Genomic DNA, 24,931 nt, shown 5'->3' on the forward strand with positions numbered 1-24,931 from the left:
CGCGAGGACGCGCTCCCCGGGTCGCGCGCGCTCCGGAAGCCGGTCCGAGTGGGAGCCGGAGTCCGCGGCGGCGGCTGCGAGGCAGGCGGCGAGCATGAAGAGGCAGGCGGCGGCCGCCGAGCGCAGACGGGCGCGGATGCCGTCCGGGACGGCCGGTGCGGAGGGTGGCGGGGAGCTGCGGGCTGGCGGGCGGCGGTTGCGACCCCGGGAGCCTTTCGCCGGGGCGCGGGTTCGAGCCCCCGCGCCGGCCAGTTCCCCCCTCCCCCACTCCCCGCCTCTTGTCGTCCTGCCACCGTGTCCCCAGTGGTTTGATTTGCTCCGCCTCGCGCGGATCCGGGCGTCGCTGGGATCTTCAGAGTTCGGGGGGGCCACCGGGGTGGCCTCCCGGTGACCGGGGGCTGCTAGGACAGCGTGCGAGACGGGGGGGGGGGGGGGGGGGAGGGGGAAGTTAAAGGACCGTCGGGCCACACGGATGCGCGTCCCGGATGCGCGTCCCGTTGCTGCGCTGGGGCATGGTGTGGACACGGGAATGTGGCACCTCCGCCCCCCGCACCCCGGGGCTCCTCGGCACCAGCTGCTCTCAGTTGGGGGGGGGGTGTCCTTCCAGCCGCCTGAAAACTGTGGACCGCACTTGGCTTAATATATCCGTAGTGACATTGCTGAAAGTGACCCCCAAACCTCAAAACAAAATTGAAAACAAAGCTTACTACTATGTTTTTTTTCTTTTTTTTCCTTTTTTGGGTCACACCTGGCGATGCACAGAGGTTACTCTTGGCTCTGCACTCAGGAATTACCCCTGGCGATGCTTAGGGGACCATATGGGATGCTGGGACTTGAACCCCTATTGACGGCGTGCAAGGAAAATGCCCTACCCGCTGTGCTATTGCTCCAGCCCTAAGCCTGCTATGTTTTATGAAAAATTTAGGCTGAGTAGCTTGTCCGGGATTACTCACAAAAAAGTAATGGGGCTAGATTTGAAGGTGATCTCCAGCTCTGAAACACTTATTTGTTATAAAGAAGTTTTTAAACTTTCTGCAAGCGTGGAGAAGCATTGGAAAGGATCAGACCTGGAATACCGAAACGGGGTCCGTGTTTTAGGACGACTCATTTGGTATTAATGAATTCCAGACCTGGCGCCCCACCTATAATCCCTCCAAGTTTTTTTTTTTTTCTGTTTGGGTGTTGCACAGAGTGGTGATGGGGTCACTCCCAGTGTTGTTTAGGGAACCGTGCAGTGCCAGGGATTGAACCCAGACTTCTAGCACGCAAAGCATATATGAACAGCCCACTGAGCAATATATTGCTCTGGCCCTTATTGTATAATTTCTTAAAATTATGTCTTTGTACTTATTTCACAGTCCTAAGAGACCTCGATTTAATAAATAATACAGTATTTTATTGCATTGATTGGCCCTAGTATATTTATCAGAAATGATTTGCAATGTTCTCCATGTATTTTAGGAGCAGCAAATGGATTTCTTATGGAAGTATGTGTTGATTCAGTAGAGTCTGCAGTAAATGCAGAAAGAGGAGGTAAGACAAATAAGCAGATGAATAATAGTTGGCAGTCCTTTAAGAGCCTGAAAGCAAATCCTGACAACTGACCTTGGGATCCCTAGTGTATGATCTTTTTAATCCTTTTAAAAACTTAGCCAACCAGAAGACATACTGGAGAATAATCTTCTAGTCTTCTTCCCTAAAAGATCAATTTTTGGGGGAGGGGGCTACAGCCAGCAGGGTGCTCAGGGGTTATTCCTGGCTCTGTGCTCAGGGATCATTCCTGGTGGGACTGGGGGACACTATGGGATGCTACGGATGGAACCTGTGTTGGTTGTGTGTGAGACAAGTTCCCTACCTGCCCTATTCTCTCTTACCCCCTAGAATGTCACTTTTTGAGTCCATTCACAGTAGGTATTTACTTATCAGTTTCTTGTATTGAACTTACTAAAAATTTAATTTTTCCAAACTATTGATTTTTAAGATTATTTGTAGAGATTGGTTGTCATTTTCATCACTTAACTTAATCACTTAACTTCCCGTTAGTCGTCGATTTGCTCAGGCGGGCGCCAGTAACGTCTCCATTCGTCCCTGTCGCGTGCCAGTGTAGCCCAATGGCATCTGTTCACTCTGGGAACATGAAGAGCCTCAAACTGATCGTTCATGATCTTGATGAAGAAGTCTGACCATCTGGTAGGTGGGCGGCCACGCGGTCTTTTGACATCCCGTGGGATCCCGTCGGTAACAGCTCTAGTCCAGCAGTCGTCTTTAAATCTCATTACGTGACCAACCCATTTGATTTTTGACACCTTGGCAAACGAGACAGCGTCCCTGATTCTTGATCCTCGACGGAGGTCCGAACTCCGGATTCTTTCTCTCATTTGAGTGAAACGTGATATTCCAAGATATTCCAATCTTTCTCAGTTCCTCTTTGGGAGACCCAAATAGCATTCTCATCCTGTTTGCATAGGGCCCAGGTCTCTGAGGCATATGTTAATGCAGGAAGAACAGTGGAATCAAAGAGATGTGCCCGGAGCCAGAGGTTCTTCGTCCTCTTAGCTATTTCTTCGACGTTCTTGAAGGCGTTCCAAGCTGCTCTCTTCCTCCTGCGCAGCTCAGGTGCCAGGTCGTTTGTCATGTTGACTTCTCGACCCAGGTACGCATAGCTGTTGCATTCGGAGATGGTCGTTCCGTTGAGAGCGAATGGGGCATCAGGAACGAGGCTGTTTCTCATAAACATTGTCTTCGTAAGATTCAGCTGTAGTCCTACCTTTCCACACTCATGGTCAAAGTCGGCCAGTATTTGTGCCACTTGGCTGATGTTTGGTGTTATTAAAACAATGTCATCAGCAAAGCGGAGGTGGTGTAGTTGCCGACCATCTATCTTCACTCCCATTCCTTCCCATTACAGTCGTCGCATGATGTTCTCGAGGGTGGCACTGAAGAGTTTTGGTGAAATGGTATCACCCTGCCGAACCCCTCTCTTGATATGGATGATTACTTCTTTGTAGAATGGTGAGATCCTGGTAGTGAATCCGCAATACAGCTCACGGAGGATCTTGATGTATTGGGCTTGAATGCCCTGCTTGGCTAGGGCTTCAATGACCGCTTCCGTCTCAACAGAATCAAAGGCCTTCTTTAAATCAATGAACGTTAAACAGAGCAGCATCTTGAACTCCCAAGAAACCTCAATGAGCTTGGTTATCGTGTGGATATGGTCAATGGTGCTGAATCCTTTGCGAAACCTGGCTTGCTCGCATGGTTGTCCTTCATCTAGTGTTCTGCCAATCCTATTTAGTATGACTCGAGTGAACAACTTGTAGATGGCAGACAATAGGCAGATCGGGCGATAGTTGCCAATGTCATGGATGTCTCCCTTCTTGAACAGTAGTACGGTCCTGCTGGTTTTCCATTGGGATGGAACCTTGCATTCAGACAGGTAGCGTGTGAAGAGCCGAGCCAGTGTATTGATGAGTACTGATGGCAGGTTCTTCAGGTGTTCAGGTCTGACCTTGTCTGGGCCAGGTGCTGTTTGTTTCTTTACTGACAAAATGGCGTGTCGGATTTCAGAAGGGAGAACGTTGGGAACGACATATCCTTCCTGTGGTGGAATTTGGTATGTCGGCAAGTGGACATGGCTATCGAAGAGATTTGAGTAGAAGTCATGGATAATCTACGACATCATTGGTCTGACCGAGACAAGAAGGCATGAATCTCACCATGCCGTTTCGACACTGGAGAAGAATTGTTCCTCGGAACATGCGATAAAAGAGGTGTCAGAGGCATCGGTGTCCTTGTCAATACAAACTTGGCCATGAGCATTGATTCATTCGAATGCCTAACAACCTGAATCAGACGCTTACATTTGAATAGATGTGGCTCACTGCTGGCAGTTTCTATCTTTGTTTTCTACGCACCAACATCTCATTATGATGAAAGAGAAATCGAGAACTTCTACATGGAGCTGGAGAAGTTCTATAAAGAAGACCACACCTTCTACAAGATCATTGTGGGTGATTTTAATGCCAAGATAGGACCGAGAAGATCAGCTGAAGAACTTCACATCGGGACCCATGGCCTAGAATGGAACGAACAGGGTGAGAGACTGTCTGAGTTCATCATGTTGACCAAGACCATTCATGGTAACTCACAGTTCCAGAAGGCAGAATCTAAACGTTGGACATGGGAGTCTCCCGGTGGACGATTCCACAACGAAATAGACCACATCATATTCAATCGACGGTTTTGCCTGACCGATGTCGCTGTTGTCCCAAAATTCTGAATGGGATCGGACCACCGTCTCCTTCGTGCAAAATTCTACTTCACAGAGCGGGGAGAAAGGGCTACAAAATTTAAAAAGAGAACTCCCAGAACGACCACCAACTGGGAGCTCTTTGGCACTATTGCAGCAACATGGGAAGATGCCATTGTTGACAACATTGACGAGGAATACAATCGACTGGTTCAGCACCTCCATGATTGTGCGAGGAACGCCAAGAGAGAGATAGCCACAAAAAAACGCCTGTCTTCTAAAACTCTTGAGCTTATTCACCAACGTGGTTTGGCGCATGTCTCAGGCAACCGCAAGCTAACGTCCGAGCTTGCAAAGCAGTGCAGAGATGCGATCAAGGAAGACCTCAAAGAGAGAAGAGCAGAAGTGCTGGTAGATGCGGCAGAAGCCGGGAAAAGTATTCGTAACGCCCGCCTGTCCTTCGCCAATTACAAGACCAAGATGACTGCCCTCCGACGTCCTGAGGGATCCATCACATCCTCCAGAACGGCAATGGAGCAGATTATCCATGACTTCTACTCAAATCTCTTCGATAGCCATGTCATTTTCATCATCAGAATTTTTTTTTAATTTTCTTTTTTTTTTTTTTTTGGCTTTTTGGGTTACACCTGGCGATGCACAGGGCTTACTCCTGGCTCTGCACTCAGGAATTACACCTGGCAGTAGCTTGGGGACCATATGGGATTCAGGGAATCGAACCTGGGTCAGCCGCGTGCAAGGCAAATGCCCTACCTGCTGTGCTATCACTCCAGCCCCCCATCATCAGAATTTTTATCTTTAAAATTTTTTTTAATCAAGAATTATTTTACACTTGGAACCAGCCTTAATAGTAAGCATATTCCTATCACTTTAGGGTCAGAAATTAAAAAAACAAAACTTTCATATGAAAAGTTTCAAATACACAGAAATAGAGAAAGGTGAATGAATCTCTGTATACTCAAAACACCGCTTCAAAAATTTTTTAAGAAAAGGCTCATTTTCCCTCTCTGATGGGTCAGCAAACTTTTGTGTGTGTGTGTGTGTGTGTGTGTGTTTTGGGGAGGGGGGACTATACCAGCAGCTCATGGGCTGCACTCGACAGTTGTTTCAGGGACCATATTATTGTGTAGATAAAACCCAGGCATGGACTCCAAATGATGAGCCATTTCTCTGGCCCAGCTAACTTTGCTGGAAAACAGTAGCAATATATATTTTCAGCTTTACAGTCTACATTTGATCTTCATCATATAACTATATATATATTTACAAAATGAAAGCATAAAAGTGTAGAAATCATCCTTACATGGCAGTTAAAAAAGAATTTAGTACTGATAAATCCTTCAACATAGATGGTTTTTGAAACATTATTCTTTGGGCTGGAGTGATAGCACAGCGGTAGGGCATTTGCCTTGCGTGCAACTAGCCTGGCCGAGCACCGTACGATTCCTCTGCCCCTCTCCGAGAGCCCGGCAAGCTACTGAGAGTATCTCGTCCGCACCGCAAAGCCTGGCAAGGTACCCGTGATGTATTCAATATGCCAAACACAGAAACAACAAGTCTCAAAAAAATAGAGACGTTACTGGGCCCGCTCGAGCGAATCGATGGATAACGGGAGGACCGTGACCTGGTGGTGCTCAGGTCTTATTCCTGGCTTTGCACTTAGAGATCACTCCTGGTGGGACTCTGGGGACTGTATTGGTACTAGAGATCAACCCTGGAAGGGTGTGTCCAAGGCAAAGCATCTTACTTGCTGTACTATCATGCCCACCCTAGAAATTTCAAAGTCACTAAAGTATATGAAGGGACAACCCAATGATATAATACAATAAAAATGTTAAGATAGCTAATTTAAATGAACTCTTAAACTGGACATTGGTAACATAATGTGGCCTGCAGACTAGAGTTGTGATTAAAAATAGTTTATTCTTATTTATGATTTCTCAGTTTGATTCCCTTCACCAGTCTTTAGAACCCTTGGTCTTAGATTTAGAAAACTGTAAAATTTGCTATTTAGTCCATTTTGAACACTTTTTGGACAGAGCCTCAGTTATCTTAAATTTAAAGATCAATTTAGCTGAGCAGTGTATCTTTCAAATCACAGGTGCTGGTCGGATTGAATTATGTTCCAGCTTATTAGAAGGAGGAACCACACCCAGCATGGGTAAGTGTTGTTTTAAGACTTTCTCATGTGTGTGAGTTGTCTGACAACTCGATTCCTTAGGGTCATTTACTGATATTGCTTGGTAACTCTGCCGTGGATACTAGTAGAAATGCCGTGGTTATGAATAAACGTATCAAAGATTCTGCCCAGGTTGATGTTGTTTTCCCACATACCAGAAAGTTGAGCTATAGAGTGGCTGTTAGTTAAATAGTTCAGTTATTCTGCACTGATGTCTTTCGGTCCGCCACCCCATGACTTTTTTTTTTTTTAACCCTGTGACTTTTGTCTTCATTTCTCCCTGCCCACAATTTGTGCTCTTGTCATTTCACTTCTATGTTAAAACCTCTATGCACTGTAGCACTGTCCTCCTGTTGTTCATTGATTTGCTTGAGCAGACCCAGTAATGTCTCCATTGTGAGACTTGTTACTGTGTTTGGCATATCAAAGACATCACGGGTAGCTTGCCAGACTTTTCCTTGTGGGCGGAATACTCTCAGGAGCTTGTTGGGCTCCAAGAGGGGTGGAGGAATCGAATGCGGGTCAGTCCAGCTGGCGGCGTGCAAGGCAAACGCCCTACCGCTGTGCTATTAATAATTATTTTCAAGGAGTCGGTCTCTTTAAGTTCCATCTCTTTGAAAGATTGAAGTAATAACAATCATTCACATACAGCACCTATTCTTATGCTCTTCATTTATTTTTTGTTTGTGTATTTTGTTTGTGTATTTTGTTTGTGTATTTTGGGACTGTACCTGGCTGTGCTCATGGTCGTCTCCTGGAAGAGCTGGAAGAGTTTGGTTTTGGTTTTGGGGCCACACCCAGCTGTGCTCAAGGTTTATTCCTGACTCTCTGCTCAGGGATCATTCCTAGTGGTGTTCCAGGGACCATTTGTGGTGCCAGGGATCAAAAGGGTCTATCACATGTAAAACTATCACCTTAATCTCTGTACTGTCTTTTCAGCTGCATAATAGCTGTTTTAATACCTAGCTGTAAATTCTAACATTTATATCAACTCCCAGTGAATTTCATTGGACTGACATACCACCTTAGGATAATTCTTACTGGATTTTACTTTGTTTGGTACTGGGTATTTTGGTATGCCTCCAAGTGCTCTCTTCTTTCCACCTTCACAGCATTATACTGCTCTGAGTTCTTCCTCAGCCACTGAGCTCTCTTCCGGATCCTTTCTTTAGGGGATCCCTAATAACAGAGCTACCAGGGTTGCTGAGAGCTTGTAGTGGTCACTAGGCTTGACCTCAGAAACTTGTGCTGGCCAGGAAAGTGCATTAAGCCAACGAGCCATCTTCTGAGCCCCTAGATATATAATTTTATTTATTTATTTATTTATTTATTTTTGCTTTTTGGGTCACACCCAGTGATGCACAGGTTATTCCTGGCTCTGCACTCAGGAATCACTCCTGGTGGTATTTGGGGGACCCTATGGGATGCTGGGGATCAAACCCAGGTTGGCTGCATGCAAGGCAAATGCTTTACCTGTTGTACTATAGCTCCAGCCCCAACCTAGAAATATTCTTGAGCAATTAAGTTACTTGGAAATCATTTGTAGTGTTCAGGTCTTGCGTTTAAGACGCTCTGGCAGAGAGATCAGTCTAGAGTAAATTATTTTCTATTAGTAAGGCAAGACTTCTCTGTTGACTCCACTCAGTGTTTCTTGAATCTTGATATTTTCCTCTCTGACTCGTAGGGATAGGCATTTTTCCTGCCTGGCCTGAATGACAGGTACTGTATCTTCTAATACTTTTTTAGGAGATGTGCTCCTGGCCTTCCTTAGTTTCCTTGCATGGCTGTGCTGACCAGTGCTTAGCAACAGTAAGAAGGAGAGTCTTAGCAGACCTCTGGAGGCTTCTTCCTGGCCTCCCAAGTATTAACTGCTTGATTCTAGCCACTTGGTCTCCCTTGACTCTGTTTTGTTTCCACAACTCATTTAATTCTCTAGGCTCCATCTGAGCTCCTCTTCCTACTGTGGGGACCTGGAAAATTCTCAAGGTAGTGATTAATCTAGGTCTAACAGAAATTATAGACTGTATAGTCTTACCGACTTTACCTTATTTGTTCCCCATCTTTCAGGTATCATTATCTTTTGTTTCGTATCCAGTGTTTTATAAGCTCATCAGAATTTCTTCTGATGTTTGGCTGTTTGTTTTTTTTAAACTTTGACCACACATGGTCATGGTGCTCAGGGGTTAGTCCTAACTCTGCACGCAGGAATCACTCGTGCCTGGGGATTGAACCTGATTCGGCCATCTGCAAGGCAATTGCCTTACCCACTTTACTGTCTTTTTGGCCCCTGGTGTTTGGCTGTTAAAGGTAGGATGATCAATCCAGTTTGTTACACTGTCTTGGTTAAAAGCAGATTACTCCACTGGAGTGATAGTACAGTGGGTAGGGCATTTGCCTTGCAAGCGCCAACTTGGGCTCTATCCCCGGCATTCCCCAAGCACTGCCAGGAGTAATTCCTGAGTGCAGAGCCAGAAGTAACCCCTGAGCATTGATGGGTGTGACCCAATAGGAAAAAAAAACAAAACATGTCTGTGAATTTTTTACTCCTAAAATAGATTACTCTGAGATTAAATGGCACCTCTATTTAGTATGAATAAAATAGCTTTGGGAATGGAATCTGTTTTTTGGCGACAGCAATTATGATTCAATGCTTGGTGTTGGACATATTGAAATCCCATGCAAACTTTCATTTCTTTTAATAGAAACAAAGTTTTTATAGGGTTAACTTGTCACAGATCATGTACTAACTGAGAGTTTCTGAAACAGCCATGAATTATGTGACGTTTAGGTACCTTTAAGACTTTTATTTTTAGGTACTGTGATTTATAAAACATTTTTTTAAATTTTATTTTTATAAAGTTGTTCACAGTAATTTATTACATTTAATATTCGAACACCAATCCCATCAGCATTGCACCTTCCCACCACCACATTTCGAATGATTCCCCCAAGTCCCAAATTGTTCTCCCCAAAGTGAACCAAAACGATTAATTTTGTATTGTTTGTTATGAATAAAATGCTAAAGATGGTCCAATAAAGTTTCCTCAGAGGAAAATGTGTGAAGATTGTTGTATTCATCCTGGAGCTATTAAGCCCTTGTATATGAGATTACTAACATGTTTAAAGGTTAAAGGTTGAGCCTTGTGTGCTTAAATTATATATTCCCCATGAGATTGATTGCCTTCTTCTTTAACCCCCATCGAATGTTGTGTGCTACTCTCAGAACATCAGTGGTGTAGAGTATGAGATGTCGCTTCAGGAATTCTAAAATTTAGAATATGATTATACAGATTCACTCATGGATGAGGCTCGTGGAGAGTGGCCGTGAGCATGGTGGCGATTGAGTTCTGGAGGTTTTTCTGCTGCCCTGGCTCTGTTGGGGCGGGGAGGGAAACTCACCCCTCTTCTTCTGAGTTGCCTCAGTTAAGACAGCCTGGCGCTGGATCTGGAGGCATCTCTACAGTGCGTTGTGCTATGGTTTGTAAAACTTTTATTTAAAAATTTTTTTTTTTATTTTATTTTTGCTCTTTTGGGTGGACTCTCCAAGAGGGGCGGAGGAATCGAACCCAGATCGGCCGCATGTAAGGCAAATGCTCTACGCGCTGTGCTATCGCTCCAGCCCCATTTGTAAAACTTTTAATGACAGTGTTTAATGCATAAAACATTTCAGCACCAGAATGTACCAGAATGCCCTCCTCTGCCCTCCTCCCTATTAAGGTACTTTTATTTGTAGACCTTTGTATAAAATCACAAATAGGTAGAACTTGTTTTCCTTTTACATATCTCTTTCAAAAAAACACTTTGTCTGTAAAGGGTCATGAACTATGTAATTCTTTTTTTTTTCTGGCTTTTTGGGTCACACCCAGTGATGCTCAGGGGTCACTCCTGGCTCTGCACTCAGGAATCACTCCTGGCAGTGCTGGGGGACCATATGGGATGCTGGGGATCGAACCCGGGTTGGCCGCATGCAAGGCAAGTGCCCTACCCGCTGTACTATCGCTCCGGCCCTGTTATTACTCTTATATTAGATTTTAAATAGAATTGTAATCAGAAAAAAAGACACCAGGAGCTGAAGTGATAGTGTAGTGGTCAGGGCGCTTACCTTGCCTGTGGCTGACCAGCTTCATTCCAGGAACTCCATATGGTCCCCTGAGTTCTGCCAGGGGTAATCCCAGATTACAGAGCCGGGAGTAAGCCCTGAGCACAAAGGCTGTGGTCCAAACACCAAAAATAAATAAATAAATAAAAAGAAAGAAAGAAAAAAAAAAGAAAAGAAAAAGAAGAGAAAACATCTTAGGTAAGACACTGACAGAACATTGAATGGGGTCTTTACTATACTTAAAAGTGTTATATACCAGGGCTGGAGTGATCGCACAACAGGTAGGGTGTTTGCCTTGCTCGCTGCCAACCCAGGTTTCATTCCCAGCATCCCATATGGTCCCCTGAGCACCGCCAGGAGTGTTTCCTGAGTGCAGAGCCAGAAATAACCCCTGTGCATCGCTGGTTGTCACCCAAAAAGCCAAACAAAAAAGTGTTACATACCAGCAAAACATTTCCTCTAAGAAGTTAATTCCAAAACCTAGTGACTTCCTTCTCTTTTTTGGTTACTTAGTATTAATTACCCTGAGTTTCTTACTCTGTTATACTACATTTCCTCCTCCACTCTGCCTTCTTATCTGTCTGTCTTTTTTGGTTGGTTTACTCTCTTTTCTTCTAGAAGTGAATTTAAGAGCAGATGTCAGTGGTCAGCGCCGAGTTCCTGACCATCCTGTGCTTAGCGCTTGCATTTGCACCTGAGTCTGTCCGCACTCCGTTCCTGCAGGTGTCCTCCAAGTCGTGAAGCAGTGCGTCCAGATCCCCGTCTTCGTGATGATCCGGCCACGGGGAGGTGATTTTTTATATTCGGACCGTGAAGTTGAGGTGATGAAGGCTGACATTCATCTCGCCAAGCTCTACGGTGCTGATGGTTTGGTATTCGGGGCGCTGACTGAAGACGGGAGCATCGACAAAGAGTTGTGCATGTCCCTCCTGGGTAAGAACTAGTGCCGGGAGTAAAAAAGGCTCTGGTCATGACTGCACCTTATTTAAAAATTTTTTAAAATTTAATTAAAGAATTGTGATTTACAAAGTTATTGGTAGTTTTAGGCGTACAGCGTTTCAACACCAGTCCCTCCACCAGTGTCCACTTCCCTCCCCCCGGTGTTCCCGTGCTCCCTACCCAGCACCCCCGCCTGCCACCTTGATAGGCGCATTTCAGAGTTCTGTGGTTGCAGCTTAGATCTCTTGTTTTCAGTGTTGTTGAGCTTGTGTGTTGGATATATTGCTAGCCCAGTCTCCCACGTTCACGATTGCACTCTAGAGGGGAAAATGGGATCCCAAGTCTGACTTCCTTCACACTTGCAGCCCTTAGACTAAGCCAGTAGTAGCACTGCACTGTACTGTCCTCCCGTTGTTCATCGATTTGCTCGAGTGGGCACCAGTTACGGCTCACAACAAATTGTGACACTTGTTGTTATTGTTTTTGGCGTATCGAATACGTCACGGGGAGCTTGCCAGGCTTTGCCATGCAGGCGAGATACTCTCGGTATCTTGCCGGGCTCTCCGAGAGGGGTGGAAGAATCGAACCTGGGTCTGCTGCATGCAAGGCAAATGCCCTACCTGCTGCGCTGTCACTCCAGCCCACTAAGCCAGTAGTCACTCCAGCCCACTAAGCCAGTAGTTTGTTTATTTATTTATTTGCTTTTTGGGTCACACCTGGCGATGCATAGGGGTTACTCCTGGCTCATGCACTCAGGAATTATTCCTGGCAGTGCTCGGGGGACCATATGGGAATGCTGGAAATCGAACCCCCATTTCAGCCGTAGTGTGGTTGCCCCCTGTGCCAGTTGTTTAATATGGTCGTCCATTCAGGTGTCTGGGACAGTGGGTGTCTCAAACAGCCTGCCTAACTCTCTGGTTGCTCTAGGTCACGTTCTGCAGCTACTGTTGCTGTGGTTTTAAGACAACTTTCACTGCAGCAAAAAAGTGCAGTTGATGAGATTGGGGAGGGAAGGAGGGGATAGTGTTAAGCCTAGAACTATGGGTTCCGAAGTGGCAAGATGGACTGAGACACTAACTTGAAAATGCTAAAGCAGTAGGAGTGGTCTCTTGATAGTGAGCCCGACTCCAAGTGACAAGTAGTTTATATAGGCAGTGCATGCCTTATTGTTTCAGAAAAATCTTACTTAGGTACCAAACATTGGTGCTTTGGCAAGTGTCTAGGGTATCAGTGGTCAGGCAGTAGTTAAACAATAATTTCCAGTAACAGTTTATGGTTACATAAGCTACTAATTCTTTTAGGGTTAACAAAGGACAATTCCTGGGGCATTGTGACTGGTTGATTGAGCCCACTTGCTGAGCCCAGGAACTTTCCCAGGTGGGTTCAGGTTGGCTAGTTACACATTGTTTCATTGCTGGGAAACTGAATTTGTTTCAGTTCCAATTTTTCTCATTTCTGCAGCCTGTCATGGCGCCAGTTTCACCCTCACAACAGAAGCAACCTGCTTATGTTACTCAGTTGAAGTATTTCTTTGAAATTCTCAGGGGAATGAGTAATAGAGGGGATATTACCCTTTTTTAAAAATTTTTTTGGGTTTTTTTTTTTTTTTGCTTTTTGGGTCACACCAGCAATGCTCAGGGGTTACTCCTGGTTTTGCACTCAGGAATTACTCCTGGCAGTGCTTGGGGGACCATATGGGATACCAGGGATCGAACCCGGGTCAGCTGTGTTTGTCAGAGGCAAACACTCTACCCGCTGTGCTATCGCTCCGGCTTCCTACCCTTTTTTTTTTTTTTAATGTAGGAGTACTGCTATTTATTCAGCCATTGATTAAGCTAGGGGATGCTATCCTTATGGGTGCATCATATACAATTTACATGGTAGTTCTCAGGAGTCAACCTTTTTAAAAAATATTAAAATTAGACATTAGTAGCAATATAAAGCTTTTGGATTTGTAAGGCATTATCGTTTGGGTATTTTAGTTCACTGTGTTTATGCTTTAGGAGAATTAAATATAAAAAGCCACACCTACCAAGAAAAACTCTATTGGTAGTAATCACTGGTGATCTCTTCATTCACATTGTTATATGACTTTCTTTTTATAGCCATTTGCCGTCCTCTGCCAGTCACTTTCCACAGAGGTGAGTCATTCCCATCTTTGGAATTTTGCGGAATGGTCGTGGGTTTCTAATCTCCCCAGATGCCACAACCTTTATGAAAATTGATTCTATTGTCTAGTATACGATTGCTCGTTGGACGGATCTTGAGATGCACGATTTCTAGAAAATTTGAAGCTTCCTTAAGAAAAGTGTAAAAAGTAGACATTTGTGGGTCTGGATGGGTACCACAGTGGGTAAGAGGCCTGCCTTGCTGTGGTGGACCCAGGTTTGATCTGCAGCATCCCCTGCGGTCCCCCGAGTCTGGCAGGAGTGATTGATCCCTGAGCAGCGCTGAGGGCCTAAAGCCCCCCTAAATAAAATACAAGTTAAAAACAGTAGCCTTTGTGCCCTGGAGAGAGAGCTCAGAGGCTGGAGGGTGTGCTCTTTGATCTTCCCCTGGTCACTGCTGGGAGTGACGCCTAAGTTTGCAGTCAGGAGTGGCCTTCTAGCACTGCTAGGGGTGGCCTGTAACCAACAGAAAAAAGAAAATGGAGACACTGTTGGTGATACACAGAGAGGGAAAGGTAAACCTGCCTCGGAATACTTACACTTGCCACAGCATTCCAGGGAAGAATCCTGAGGTTCATTGCTATTAGATTGCTATAACTCATATGGATTCTCCCCTAAAATGAACTGTTGTGCCTGCCAAAATGCACTGCACAGCCTGTAACTCATACAAGATCACTAAGGCTAGGAGCGAGATTAGCTTTCCCAGTTGAATACAGGGTTCATAGCTAAGCGGAGCTGTGTTGCTGAAGAAGAACTGAACACGATTTAGAAGGGTGAACGAGACCAGAAAGATAGGACAGTGGGTAAGGCCCTTGCCTGGCACGCAGCTGATCCAGGTTTGATCCGGCACCACAGATGGTCCCCCAAGCTTCACTGGAAGTGATCCCTGAGGGCAGGGTTGAGAGTAAGCCCTGGGGCTCAGGGGGAAAAATGAATAAAAAGAGAGGAAGAAGTAGATGTTGGGTAATCAATGAATGGATGTTCACCGGAGTGCACAAGATTGGTTTTCATTACTGATAGCTTGTTTGCATCAGGGTGATTTCTGAAGGGAATCCAGTAATTTTGTATAAAACATACTAACCAGCTATAAATCAGACAGTTGGAATTCTCAAGTGCTTTTGCCCAGCATCAGTAAAATGAGGGATCAGTGTCAATTTTGCTCTCAGGAGACAGGGCTCTTGTGGATGAAAAGATGTTCTTAGCCTTTTTGCAGTTTCACGTGCTGAAGCAGTTGAGAATGATTTTTTTTCTTGGCGTACATTCCAAAGATTAGAGTACGAGAGTTCTAGTTTTGTGTCCATGTGTAACTCCAGCCAACTTGATTTATTTCAGCCTTTGACATGGTTCACGATCCAGTGGCAGCTTTAGAGACCCTCTTAACCCTGGGGTTTGAACGTGTGTTGACCAGTGGATGTGACAGCTCAGCACTGGAGGGGCTCCCCCTAATCAAGCGACTCATTGATCAGGTACCGTCCTCTCCTTTCTTCCTTCACTGTCGTGATCACTCGTGATAGTCTGCTGTTAGCAGTCGTGAAACCAAGCAGTATTGACTCTGCGTGTCTGTAGGAAAAAGCAAACAGGCCATAATGCAGTTCTGTAATTCTCACTTCTTTCTCATGAGTGGCTTTTAGTAACCAAGACTTTTTTAAGTATCGTAGACCATTGGTTTGTGGACTGATGCCTGTCTGCATGTTGAAATCATCGTTATTAAACAGTGCCGAAGGTTTGGATCTAATTTGAATAACTATCACAAATTCTACCTATCTTTTGTTTTTTGTTTTGGGGGCCATACTCAGCTTTGCTCAGGACCTACTCTAGATTCTATATCAGGGATCACCCTTGGTGGTCTCGGGAGCATATATGGTGCCTGGGATCAAATCCGAGCTGACTGCGTGTAAGGCAAGTGTGCTACCCACTGTATTCTCTCTCCAGCCCCCCAAATTTTACCTTTTCTCTGCCAATTATCACTGAGTAATTTTAAGTCACATCTTCTTACTGTCATCCTATGTATACTTGGGAGGAAATCCCATGTAAAAATTAAGATGAAAGTTTATCATTTGAATAAAAGTGGATTCTAAAACTTAAAACTAACCTTTCATCTCTTCCTATCTGTCAAGATAAGAAATATCTTTAGTTTTATTTTGGGGAACCTCAACCTTTGGCAGTGCTCAGTGAGTACTTCCTTCTTGGTGCTTGGGGTCTCAGGGAACCATGTACAGCTGGGGATTGAGCCCAGAGTTCCCATATGCAAAAAAAAAACACAAAAATGTGTTTCAGTCTTTTGAGCCCTCTCCCTAGCTCAAGAAGAAATCTCTTTCTTTGGGTCAGAGAGGTAGTACAGCAAGGAGGGTGCTTACCTTGCATGCAGCCATCCTGGATTCAATCCCTAGTACCCTGAGCCGGCCAAGAGTGATCCCTGAGCATATAGCCGGGAGTATGCCCTGAGCACAGCTGAATACGGCTCAAAAACATTGTATATTCATGTGTGTACACACACACACACACACACACACACACACACACATATATATTTATCTTTTGTGTGATGTTTTAGCATGTGAACACCAGTCCAGAGGTATTTGAAGTTAGAAAGTGCAAATTTGGGGATAATAGACAGAGTTCTGAATTTGAGACTCAGGTTTGATGCATATGTGTAACGTTGAGCAGATTACTAACATTTGTCACCCCAAGTGTGACACTCAGATAAATTTAAATTGTTCTTTGGATAGTAGGAGACTTGAAAAAGCCTTAGCACAGTGCTTGGCATATAATAGATCTTAATAGCAATATTGATATTGTTAAGTAGCACTGCATTGTAGCACTGTCCTCCCATTGTTCATTGATTTGCTTGAACGTGCACCAGTAACATCTCCACTGTGAGACTTGTTACTGTTTTTGGCATATCGAATACGTCATGGGTAGCTTGCCGGGCTCTCCGAGAGGGATGGAGGAATTGAACCCAGGTCGGCCACGTGCAAGGCAAATGCCCTACCTGCTGTGCTGTTGCTCCAGCCCATTGTTAAGTATTACTATTAATACTATTAAGTATTAATATTGGTCTTTATGGTTATTGTTACTGCTATTATCAGTAGTAATTAGTGTTTCTGTGTAAGTATCTGTGTTTATTCACTTATAGCAGTGAAAAAAAATTTCAGATATTTTACCTCAGCAGCTGATGTAATCTTGCAAATATTTATTGAATACATATTAGGCAAAGGATATTCATACTATTTGGTGGTTAGGAGATGTGTGTGTGCGTGTATGTGTGTAGCTACTAATTTAATTTTACAACAGGCACATAAAAGAGCAGGAAATTAAGCAGCTGTTATTTAAAAATAAAGTTGGGTGTGTACGAAGGGAATTAATCCCAGATTTGATGGATGGGCTTAGCAGTAACCTTCCCAGAAGACGAGACGTCCACACTGTAATGTCTTATTTAAAGGATGGTTTGGAATCCTCCACGTCAGAGGACTGGGGGAGAGCGGAGGGTGTTCCTGCAGGAAGATCTGGAAATGAAAGGGGATGGAATGAGATTCGAAAGAATGACCCAGGGGTTGTTTGTGGAGAAAGGTCTCGTCTTCACAGTCTCAGAAACTTTTTAGAGTCTTGTTCTTGTGTGGGAGAAGCTGAATGGTTTTAAAATAGAAGAGTCCATGAATCAGGTTTCTATTTTAAAACAGTTGCTCACTGGGGAGACTGCAGTTGATGAGATTGTCATGGTGGTGTATTAAAATACCTGTGTACATGTGATTTGTAGTTCAGCCACTAACAGTGTTTTAAACAAACAGTTACTGTATGTAGGTTTATAACAGGTTATGATAGACATCTATAACGAAATGGTGAGTTACACTCACATCCTTCTCGCCTAGTTTATCTCTGTGTCTGTGTATGTGCTGAGGGCGCCTGAAATCTACTCTCCGCGAATTTTCAGTATTTAATGCAACTTATTATCTGTAGCCCCCATCCCCCACTTCCCTCTGCTTACCTGTCTCTAGTAATGACTGTTGTCCTCTCTGCTGTGTATTTGACTCTTTAGATTCTGCATGTAAGTTAGACTCATGCTCACTTGACTTCTTGAAGTAATAACCTAACTATTATTTTACTACTTAAAGAAAAAGACTTTGGGATTAAAAAGATCTGTTTTGAAATCCTGACTTTACCATGTAATGACAGTGACCTCAGGTAAATTCTCTACTGATCCAGTTTCCACTTGACTCCTCAGCCGTGTTGTCCTCCTGGAATAGTTGTGGTTTCCTTCAGAGGAGAGCACAATCCCGGGACTGGAAGTAGTTCTGTGGCTGACGTGCCCGGGGTTGGAGGTGGCTCCAAGACGGACGTGCTTGGGGCTGGAGGTGGCACCAAGGCTGATGTGCCCACCCCGTGCAGGTGCGGCTGCAGATGGGCTCGCAGTGCTGCCCAGGTGTGCTGACATTGATCCTGATAGCGCTGCTGTCCCTTAGACTCTGTACACTTGACTGAAGGAGACAGAAAGCAAAGTCTTCAAATGCAGACCTGGAAAAATACTGTACGTTCTCGTCATGGAAGAGAAAAAGAAAATAATTGATGTGACCTTTCCCCCAACATGATTTATGATTTCAGCTTTCTAAACAGTGAATGTTTTGATTTATGAATACTTTGCATTAGAATGTTTGAGGATACCAAACAGACTTGTTTTGCTGATTTTTCTACAAGTATTAAATCCTTTGTAGTAACTACCCTCTTTTTTACCCCCTCTATTGGAGGGGGAGGGTCACATCTGGCAATGCGCAGGGGTTACTCCTGGCTCTGCACTCAGGAGTTACTCCTGGTGGTGCTCAGGTGACCATATGGGATGCTGGGAATCAAACCGGGGTCAGTCAAGGTGAACTCCCTCCCTGCCGTACTAGCACTCTGGCCCTTCTCTTCCCTTATTCCCTGTTTCATCCCTATGTGGAGAGGAAAACTATCCATCCTCTTAGTTTTAGTATTGGAGGCCAGGAAACTAAATTGACAAAAGACAAGCTAGCAAGAAAAAGATTTTGTCACTATTATTTTTTTCTTTTCTTTTCTTTCTTTCTTTCTTTCTTTCTTTCTTTTTTTATTTTTATGAAACTGCACCTGGGCCTCATGTATGTAAAGCATGTGTTTTACCACGTAGCCACATCCCCACAGATTTTAAGTGTATGTGTGCGTATGTGTATTATACAGATATTTACAAAGAAATACGACTTGAAGAGGTGCCTAAAATTTGGAACTTATAAACCTCCTTAATAGGTGAAGAGGAAGCTGGAGTGAAAGGGCATTTCTGGGGCCATAGCTGACCTTTTAGCAAGACATAGGACCCTTGGGAGAGTCGATGGCTTTGAGTGTGGTGCTGGAGTTACGCCCCAGTTTAGTTGTTGACTCTGGATCTTGGAGTGGCACAGAGTTAACTTTCTACCACAACATTTCCCATACCTGGAGCATGGCAGCACTCAATAAATATGTATTGAATGGACTGACGAGTGAGTAAAGTCACTTTTGGTAAGTGCTTTCATGATGGATGGATTTGATCAGATTCAGGAATTCTTTAGAAGAGCTTTCTTGGAAAGGTCTGTAAAATGGCAGTGTACAGATGTCATAATGCACATGCGTGCATGCTTGCGTCTGAATCTTGTCGGGAGTTGTATGTCAGCTTGGAAACCCCCTTTCCAAAATGACATAAAAACTCAGCTGTTGGGGCAGGAGCAATAGCACACTGGGTAGGGCGTTTGCCTTGCATGCAGCTGACCTAGGTTCAATTCCCAGCATCCCATATGGTCCCCTGAGCACCACCAGGAGTAATTCCTGAGTGCATGAACCAGGAGTAACTCCTGTGCATCGCCGGGTGTGAGGCAAAAAGCAAAAAAAAAAAAAAAAAAAAAAACTCAGCTGTTGTGAAAGGTCAGGTGTTCTTTTGGTGACATTTTGGGGCTTGTGGTGCCTTCTTCCCGCTGTAGTTTGAGCTGTGCTGGCTTGCATGTGTGTGAGGTGATGGTGATGCTCACTGGAGGTGCTCGCCTGACAACAGTCTCAGAGGGTCATCTTTGGGGCCTGCTGGGGGATGGACATTTTTCAGAGGCTCTGCTTGTGCACATGCTCTCTGGGGGCAAACACCTAGCCGAGGTGCTTGTATACTCTGTCGAGTTGTGTGTGCTCACGTTTGGCTGTGGTGTGCCAGACATCACAAAGGGCCCGGAGAGCAGAGCCGCTGGGATTGTGGTCGGCGCATACAGGCAGCACCCGTGATCCAGCTGGTGGCCTCATCCTTGCCAGGCAGGCGCTTTTGCCACTTTTCTACTGGCCTGGGTCCTGCTAAAGCCACTTTGGATCATTTTACTGTTACTGAAGTTCTAGTCTGGAATTCTAATTTGGCTCAATCCAGAGCACAGTTTGTTACTGACTGCTAGCGTAAGTTTTCATTCCTTATATTAATAGCTGCAACTAAATCAGTAATATAGCACTTCATTATTTGTTTTATTTTGCTTTGGGGCCATAACCAGAGTGCTTAGGACTCACTCCTGGCTCTGCATTCAGAGATCACTCCTGGCAGGGCTGGGAGACCATATGGAATGTGGAGATTCAACCCAGGTCTGCCGTGTGCAAGGCAGACGCTCTGCCTGCTGTTACTATCTCTCCAGCCCCATTGTTATTTTTTCCTGTGAACATTGAAAGTCATTTAGGAGTCTTGGTTTCCCTCTTTGCGTCAGCAAATAATTTTATGCCCTCATTCTCATTTAAATAGACAAAGTGGAATCTTTTTTTATAACATGACTTGTACGGCACATCTAGTTCTCCAGGGCTGCCTTAGACTTTGTCGCTCTTCCTGAGACACTCGGCGAACAATCATGCCGACTGCTCACTTTCCCTGCACCCGTCCTTAATCAGAACTCGGCAGAGGCAGTGTGGTCTTGCCCTTAAAGAGAGGAGGAAGTGTCCTCTCTGCTCATGCCCATCTCTAGTCACCTTCCCTTTTCCTGGCCGTTGTGCTCTCCTCACTTTTGACACTTGGTACTTCTCTTGTTTGCACTGGGTGTTTCTGGTGAGGGCCCATTTTTGCTTCACCCTCATGACCTCGCGTTCTCTGCGCTCTCTGGATGTCCTCTTCCATCTTCACTTGTCCGGGCCTCTTCTGGCCTTGGACACAATGCTTTCATACTCTTGTCCCCCACACTAAGCCAGATTTTCTGTTTTCTCTTTTTTTTTTCTCAACTGGATTACGTTTTTTTTTTTTCACTATGTTTTTTAAATAGGTTGTTTCCTTTATTTCCTTTATGGATAAAGAACCAAGCTACGGTTTAATTCTTGATCTGATTTTTTGTTTGTGTAATAGCTCCTGATGTAAGACTGTGTAATCAGTCCTGAACGCATAAGTAAACTGAACAGTGGAGGCAGATTGTCGGCTTTATCATCCAGGGCCAGGGAAATGTCTCAGACAGCTGGACTGCTTTGTGTGCCAGAGACCTGGGTCCAGTGGCCCAGTGCTGCACAGTCCCTGGGTGGCCCAAGAGTGTCCTCTGAGCACACGCTCAGGTGGAAGTTTGTATTAAATGATCTTGCTCTGCAGATTAGTGAACTTGATAGAGGATGTAATTTGTATTCTGTCCTTACCTATCTGCTAGCAGTAGTTCGATCATATATAATGGGTTGATTTTCTTTTCAATGATATTAAGTCTATTACCAAAACTTAGGAAATGTGATGAAATATGAGTGAAAGTAAGAAAAGGGGTAGAAGAGTGGGTAAGGTTGACTGCCTTATTAACGGTCAACTTAGGTTCAGTCCCTTGTACCCCATATGATTCCTGAGCCCCGCCAGGAGTGATCCTTGAGCATAGAGCCAGGAGTAAGTTTTGAGCACTGCCAAGAGTGTCCCAAAGACAAAATAAAAGGAAAAAAAAGTAAAAAGAAACAACTGTCTCCCAGAACTAGATGCAATTTAATCAATTCATGTATAGTTCCGTATTCTTGCTACCTAGTTAAATGCTTGTGGGGGTGTTTAATTGGGGTAATAAGCTAGAGAGGTTAGTTGAGGAAGAAAGATTTGGGTGGTTTTTTTCCTTCCCTCAAATTTTTAGTTGTGCTGAACACTTACGTTCAAGTACTACCATCCTGTTGCTGGCCAAGAACGTGGAACTGATTTTTTTCCCCAGTGATGTTTATTTTTTCCCTGATGTGGTCCACTGATTCATTGTGTTCTTAAAGGCATGTCATGAGTGCTAGATAATAAACCTTTCAGGATAGGGAGATTTACTCTGCTGAACAGCTTCTTTTTTCCCTCCTTGGGGCTTTCCTAGCGGTGCTGGGGAGGCCAGCGCAGGGAGCTGTTCCCTGTTTTCTGTGATGCTGGAGAGTCCTGTGCTCAGGCCAAGTGGTGCTGTGCGGGGGGTCATCCTTATACTGCATATTGTTATGGACAACTGCAGGGGCCACCAGGGCCAAGCTGGTGGTGCTCAGAGGGCCGTGTGTTATTGGAGACCTAACACAGGACTGTAGGCAGGCCGGGCATGTGCCTCCGCCCCTGTGGGCTGTCTCCCCGCCCCCAAGTTGGAGAAGCTGTATTGAAAATTCAGTACTGGTAGTAATTAAAAAAAAATTAATATGTTTATGTTTCTGTTTTCACTGCCTGTTATCCCATTTAAGACAAATACATTAAAATTTACTTGTTTATTATTTTCTTTTTTCAGGCAAAAGGCAGAATTGTGGTAATGCCAGGTATTTATTTATTTATCCATTCACCTGTTTGTTTAAAACAGCAAATGCTTGTTTCTCACAATTGTGGGGGCTGGAAGTCGGGGGCACAGTGCTGGCAGATGGGAAGTGTCCTCACAAGGCAGAGATAGTGGCCCTCTCTCGAATGCACTCACAAGGGTGACACTGAACTGGAGTGAGATAGGGCAAGGGAGGCCAGACTCTATGGAAGCAGAATGAGGATATGGTGTTCAGAGGAACCGTAGAGGTGACTGCAGTGTTTAAGGCTGGGAGACCAGCTGGAAGTTAAAACAGTAGCTAGGAGAGCCTGCTGGCCGGAATCAGCGTACATAAAGACGTAGATTGGGATTGGGATTTGTGTGTGCTTGACCAAAATTTTGTGAGCATGGATGTTTGGGGAGACGCCCCAGCTGGAAAAGGCGTAATGCCTTAGTTGTTAACCAACAGCGAGCATGCGTTCTGGTGATAAATGTGCAGTGCTCTCTTAGAGCTGAAAATCTCCCACCACTAAATTCTTCTTGGTGGCCAGAACAGTTTGATCATGTGCTCCTCCTGATAGCTATAAAGGTGTTTGTATGTAAGAGCACATTAAAATGGAAGCGTTTGTAAAGAATCAGACAAAGAGACAGAATCAGACTAAGGTAATATCGTCTTAGTTTTTCTTCTTACCAAATACAGTACACACACACACACACACACACACACACACACACACACACACACAGCAGTATGGGCAGAGAGAAAGAGTGCAGTGAAATTGAATGCATGCTTTACATGCGGAGGCCTAGGTTCTGTCCCACACGGCCATGGTCCCCCCAGCTCCACTGGCTGGGACATCCCCCACCCCCACCAGCACAGAGCCAGGAATGGCTCCTAAACACTGCTGGGAGTGACTGTATATGTGTATTTAATAAATAGTATAATGAGTATATGCTCATTCCAGAGGTAAACTATTTTCCCATAATTATCTCTCCTTTTTTTTTTAATCTTGTGGTATTTTTTAATTAATTAATTTTTTAAATCTTGGGGTATTTTAAAGTTAAACTAAAGGCAGCATACATTTTATTTAGTGCATCTTTTTAAAGTCTTTTTTACTTATTTATTTTGACTTTGTGGATCACACCCAGTGATGCTTAGGGGTTACTCCTGCCTCTGCACTCAGGGATCACTCCTGGCAGTGCTCAGGGACCATGTGGGATGCCGGGGATCAAACTTGGATTGGCATCACGCAAGGCAAACACTCTCCCTGCTGTACTATTGCTCTCGCCCATAATGTATCTTTTTAATTGATTTGTATTTTTCATTTTTACTTTTGGGCCACACCCAGCAGTGCTCAGAGCTTGCTTCTGGCTCTGCTCATGGTTCACTCTTGGTTGGGCTTGGGGGATGGTGTGGCTTACTGGGGATTGAACCCGGGTCAGCTACATGGAAGGCAAGAGCTTGCTGTACTACCTCTTTGGCCACTTGGTGCATCTTTTTAAAAAACAAGGACATTAAGGGGCCAGGGATGTGACTTAGTGGTAGAGCACTAGGTGCCCTGTATGTATGAAACACTGGGTTTGAGCTCTGCTATCACTATTTTTTAAAGTATGAGGGATATTACAACCACAATACCGTTGTTATATCTGTGAGAATTAATGTTGATTCCTGAGCACCATTTCATAGAAAGTCAGTGTTCTCTTTTCTTTGGTTGGTTGTAGAAAGTTTCCTTTATTTATTTAATTTTCAAAAAAATGTTGGCCACACCTGGCAGTGCTCAGGGCTTACTCCTGGCTCTGTGCTCAGGGATCACTCCTGGAGGGAGCCAGGGGACCATTTGTGGTGCTTGAGATCAAACTCAGGTTGGCCACATGTGAGACAAGCGCCCTACCCACTGTACTACCGCTCTGGCCTTCTGCAGAGTATTTCTTATAACAGTAAGATGCAACCAGAATCCAATCAAGGACAAGTATAGTGTGCTTAGTTCTCTCCCTTCCTTCCTTTCTCTCGTTTCTCTTTTGGTTTTTGTGCTCAGACACTGCTCCCCATTGGTGCTCAGAGGCCCACATAGGCCATGTCAGAGGCCTTGGGGCCACCCTGACCCTCTTACATTTCTTTTCATTTATTTTATTGTGCTGGGGATGGAGCCAAGGACCTCACCTATGCAAGATATATGAGCTTGAGCCACATTCTTGACCCTGGTTCTTATTATCTCTTAGTATAGAAGTTTTCCTGTTTCTTGCTCTTCATAAAAATGATGCTTTAGGGACTGGAGCAATTGTACAGTGGGTAGGGTCAGCTTGCCTTGCATGTGACTGATCTGGGTTTGATTCCTGGCACCCCATATGGTCCCCTGAGCTCCACCAGGAGTAATTCCTGAGTGCAGAGCCAGAAGTAATCCCTGAACATCACTGGGCCCCAAAACAAACAAAAATGATACTTTAAAAGTATGAGGAACTTAGCCTTATAAAATATTCTACTGTCTGAATTTTTCAAATGGTTTCCTCTTGATATTGTTTTAGCTTGTTTCTAATCTCTGTATTCCTAACATTCCCCAAACTTCCTTATCTATTCCCTCTTTTCAGGAAAGAAAA

General features: G+C 44.6%; 1 protein-coding gene across 1 annotated transcript in view; it reads left to right on the forward strand.

The window, feature by feature from the left end:
- Nucleotides 1–13: 13 nt before the first annotated feature.
- CUTC (cutC copper transporter) overlaps nt 14–24,931 on the forward strand; it is a 30,463-nt gene continuing 5,545 nt past the window's right edge. The window contains exons 1-7 of the mRNA XM_056120464.1: nt 14–155; nt 1,462–1,533; nt 6,369–6,428; nt 11,269–11,478; nt 13,590–13,625; nt 14,985–15,118; nt 22,334–22,361. Of these exons, the coding sequence (XP_055976439.1) occupies nt 95–155; nt 1,462–1,533; nt 6,369–6,428; nt 11,269–11,478; nt 13,590–13,625; nt 14,985–15,118; nt 22,334–22,361 (601 nt within the window). The 5' untranslated portion in view covers nt 14–94. The remainder of the gene's footprint in view (nt 156–1,461; nt 1,534–6,368; nt 6,429–11,268; nt 11,479–13,589; nt 13,626–14,984; nt 15,119–22,333; nt 22,362–24,931) is intronic.

The sequence above is a fragment of the Sorex fumeus genome, unplaced genomic scaffold (genome assembly GCF_029834395.1).
Source record: "Sorex fumeus unplaced genomic scaffold, SorFum_2.1 ptg000043l, whole genome shotgun sequence".
Taxonomy (NCBI): Eukaryota; Metazoa; Chordata; class Mammalia; order Eulipotyphla; family Soricidae; genus Sorex; species Sorex fumeus.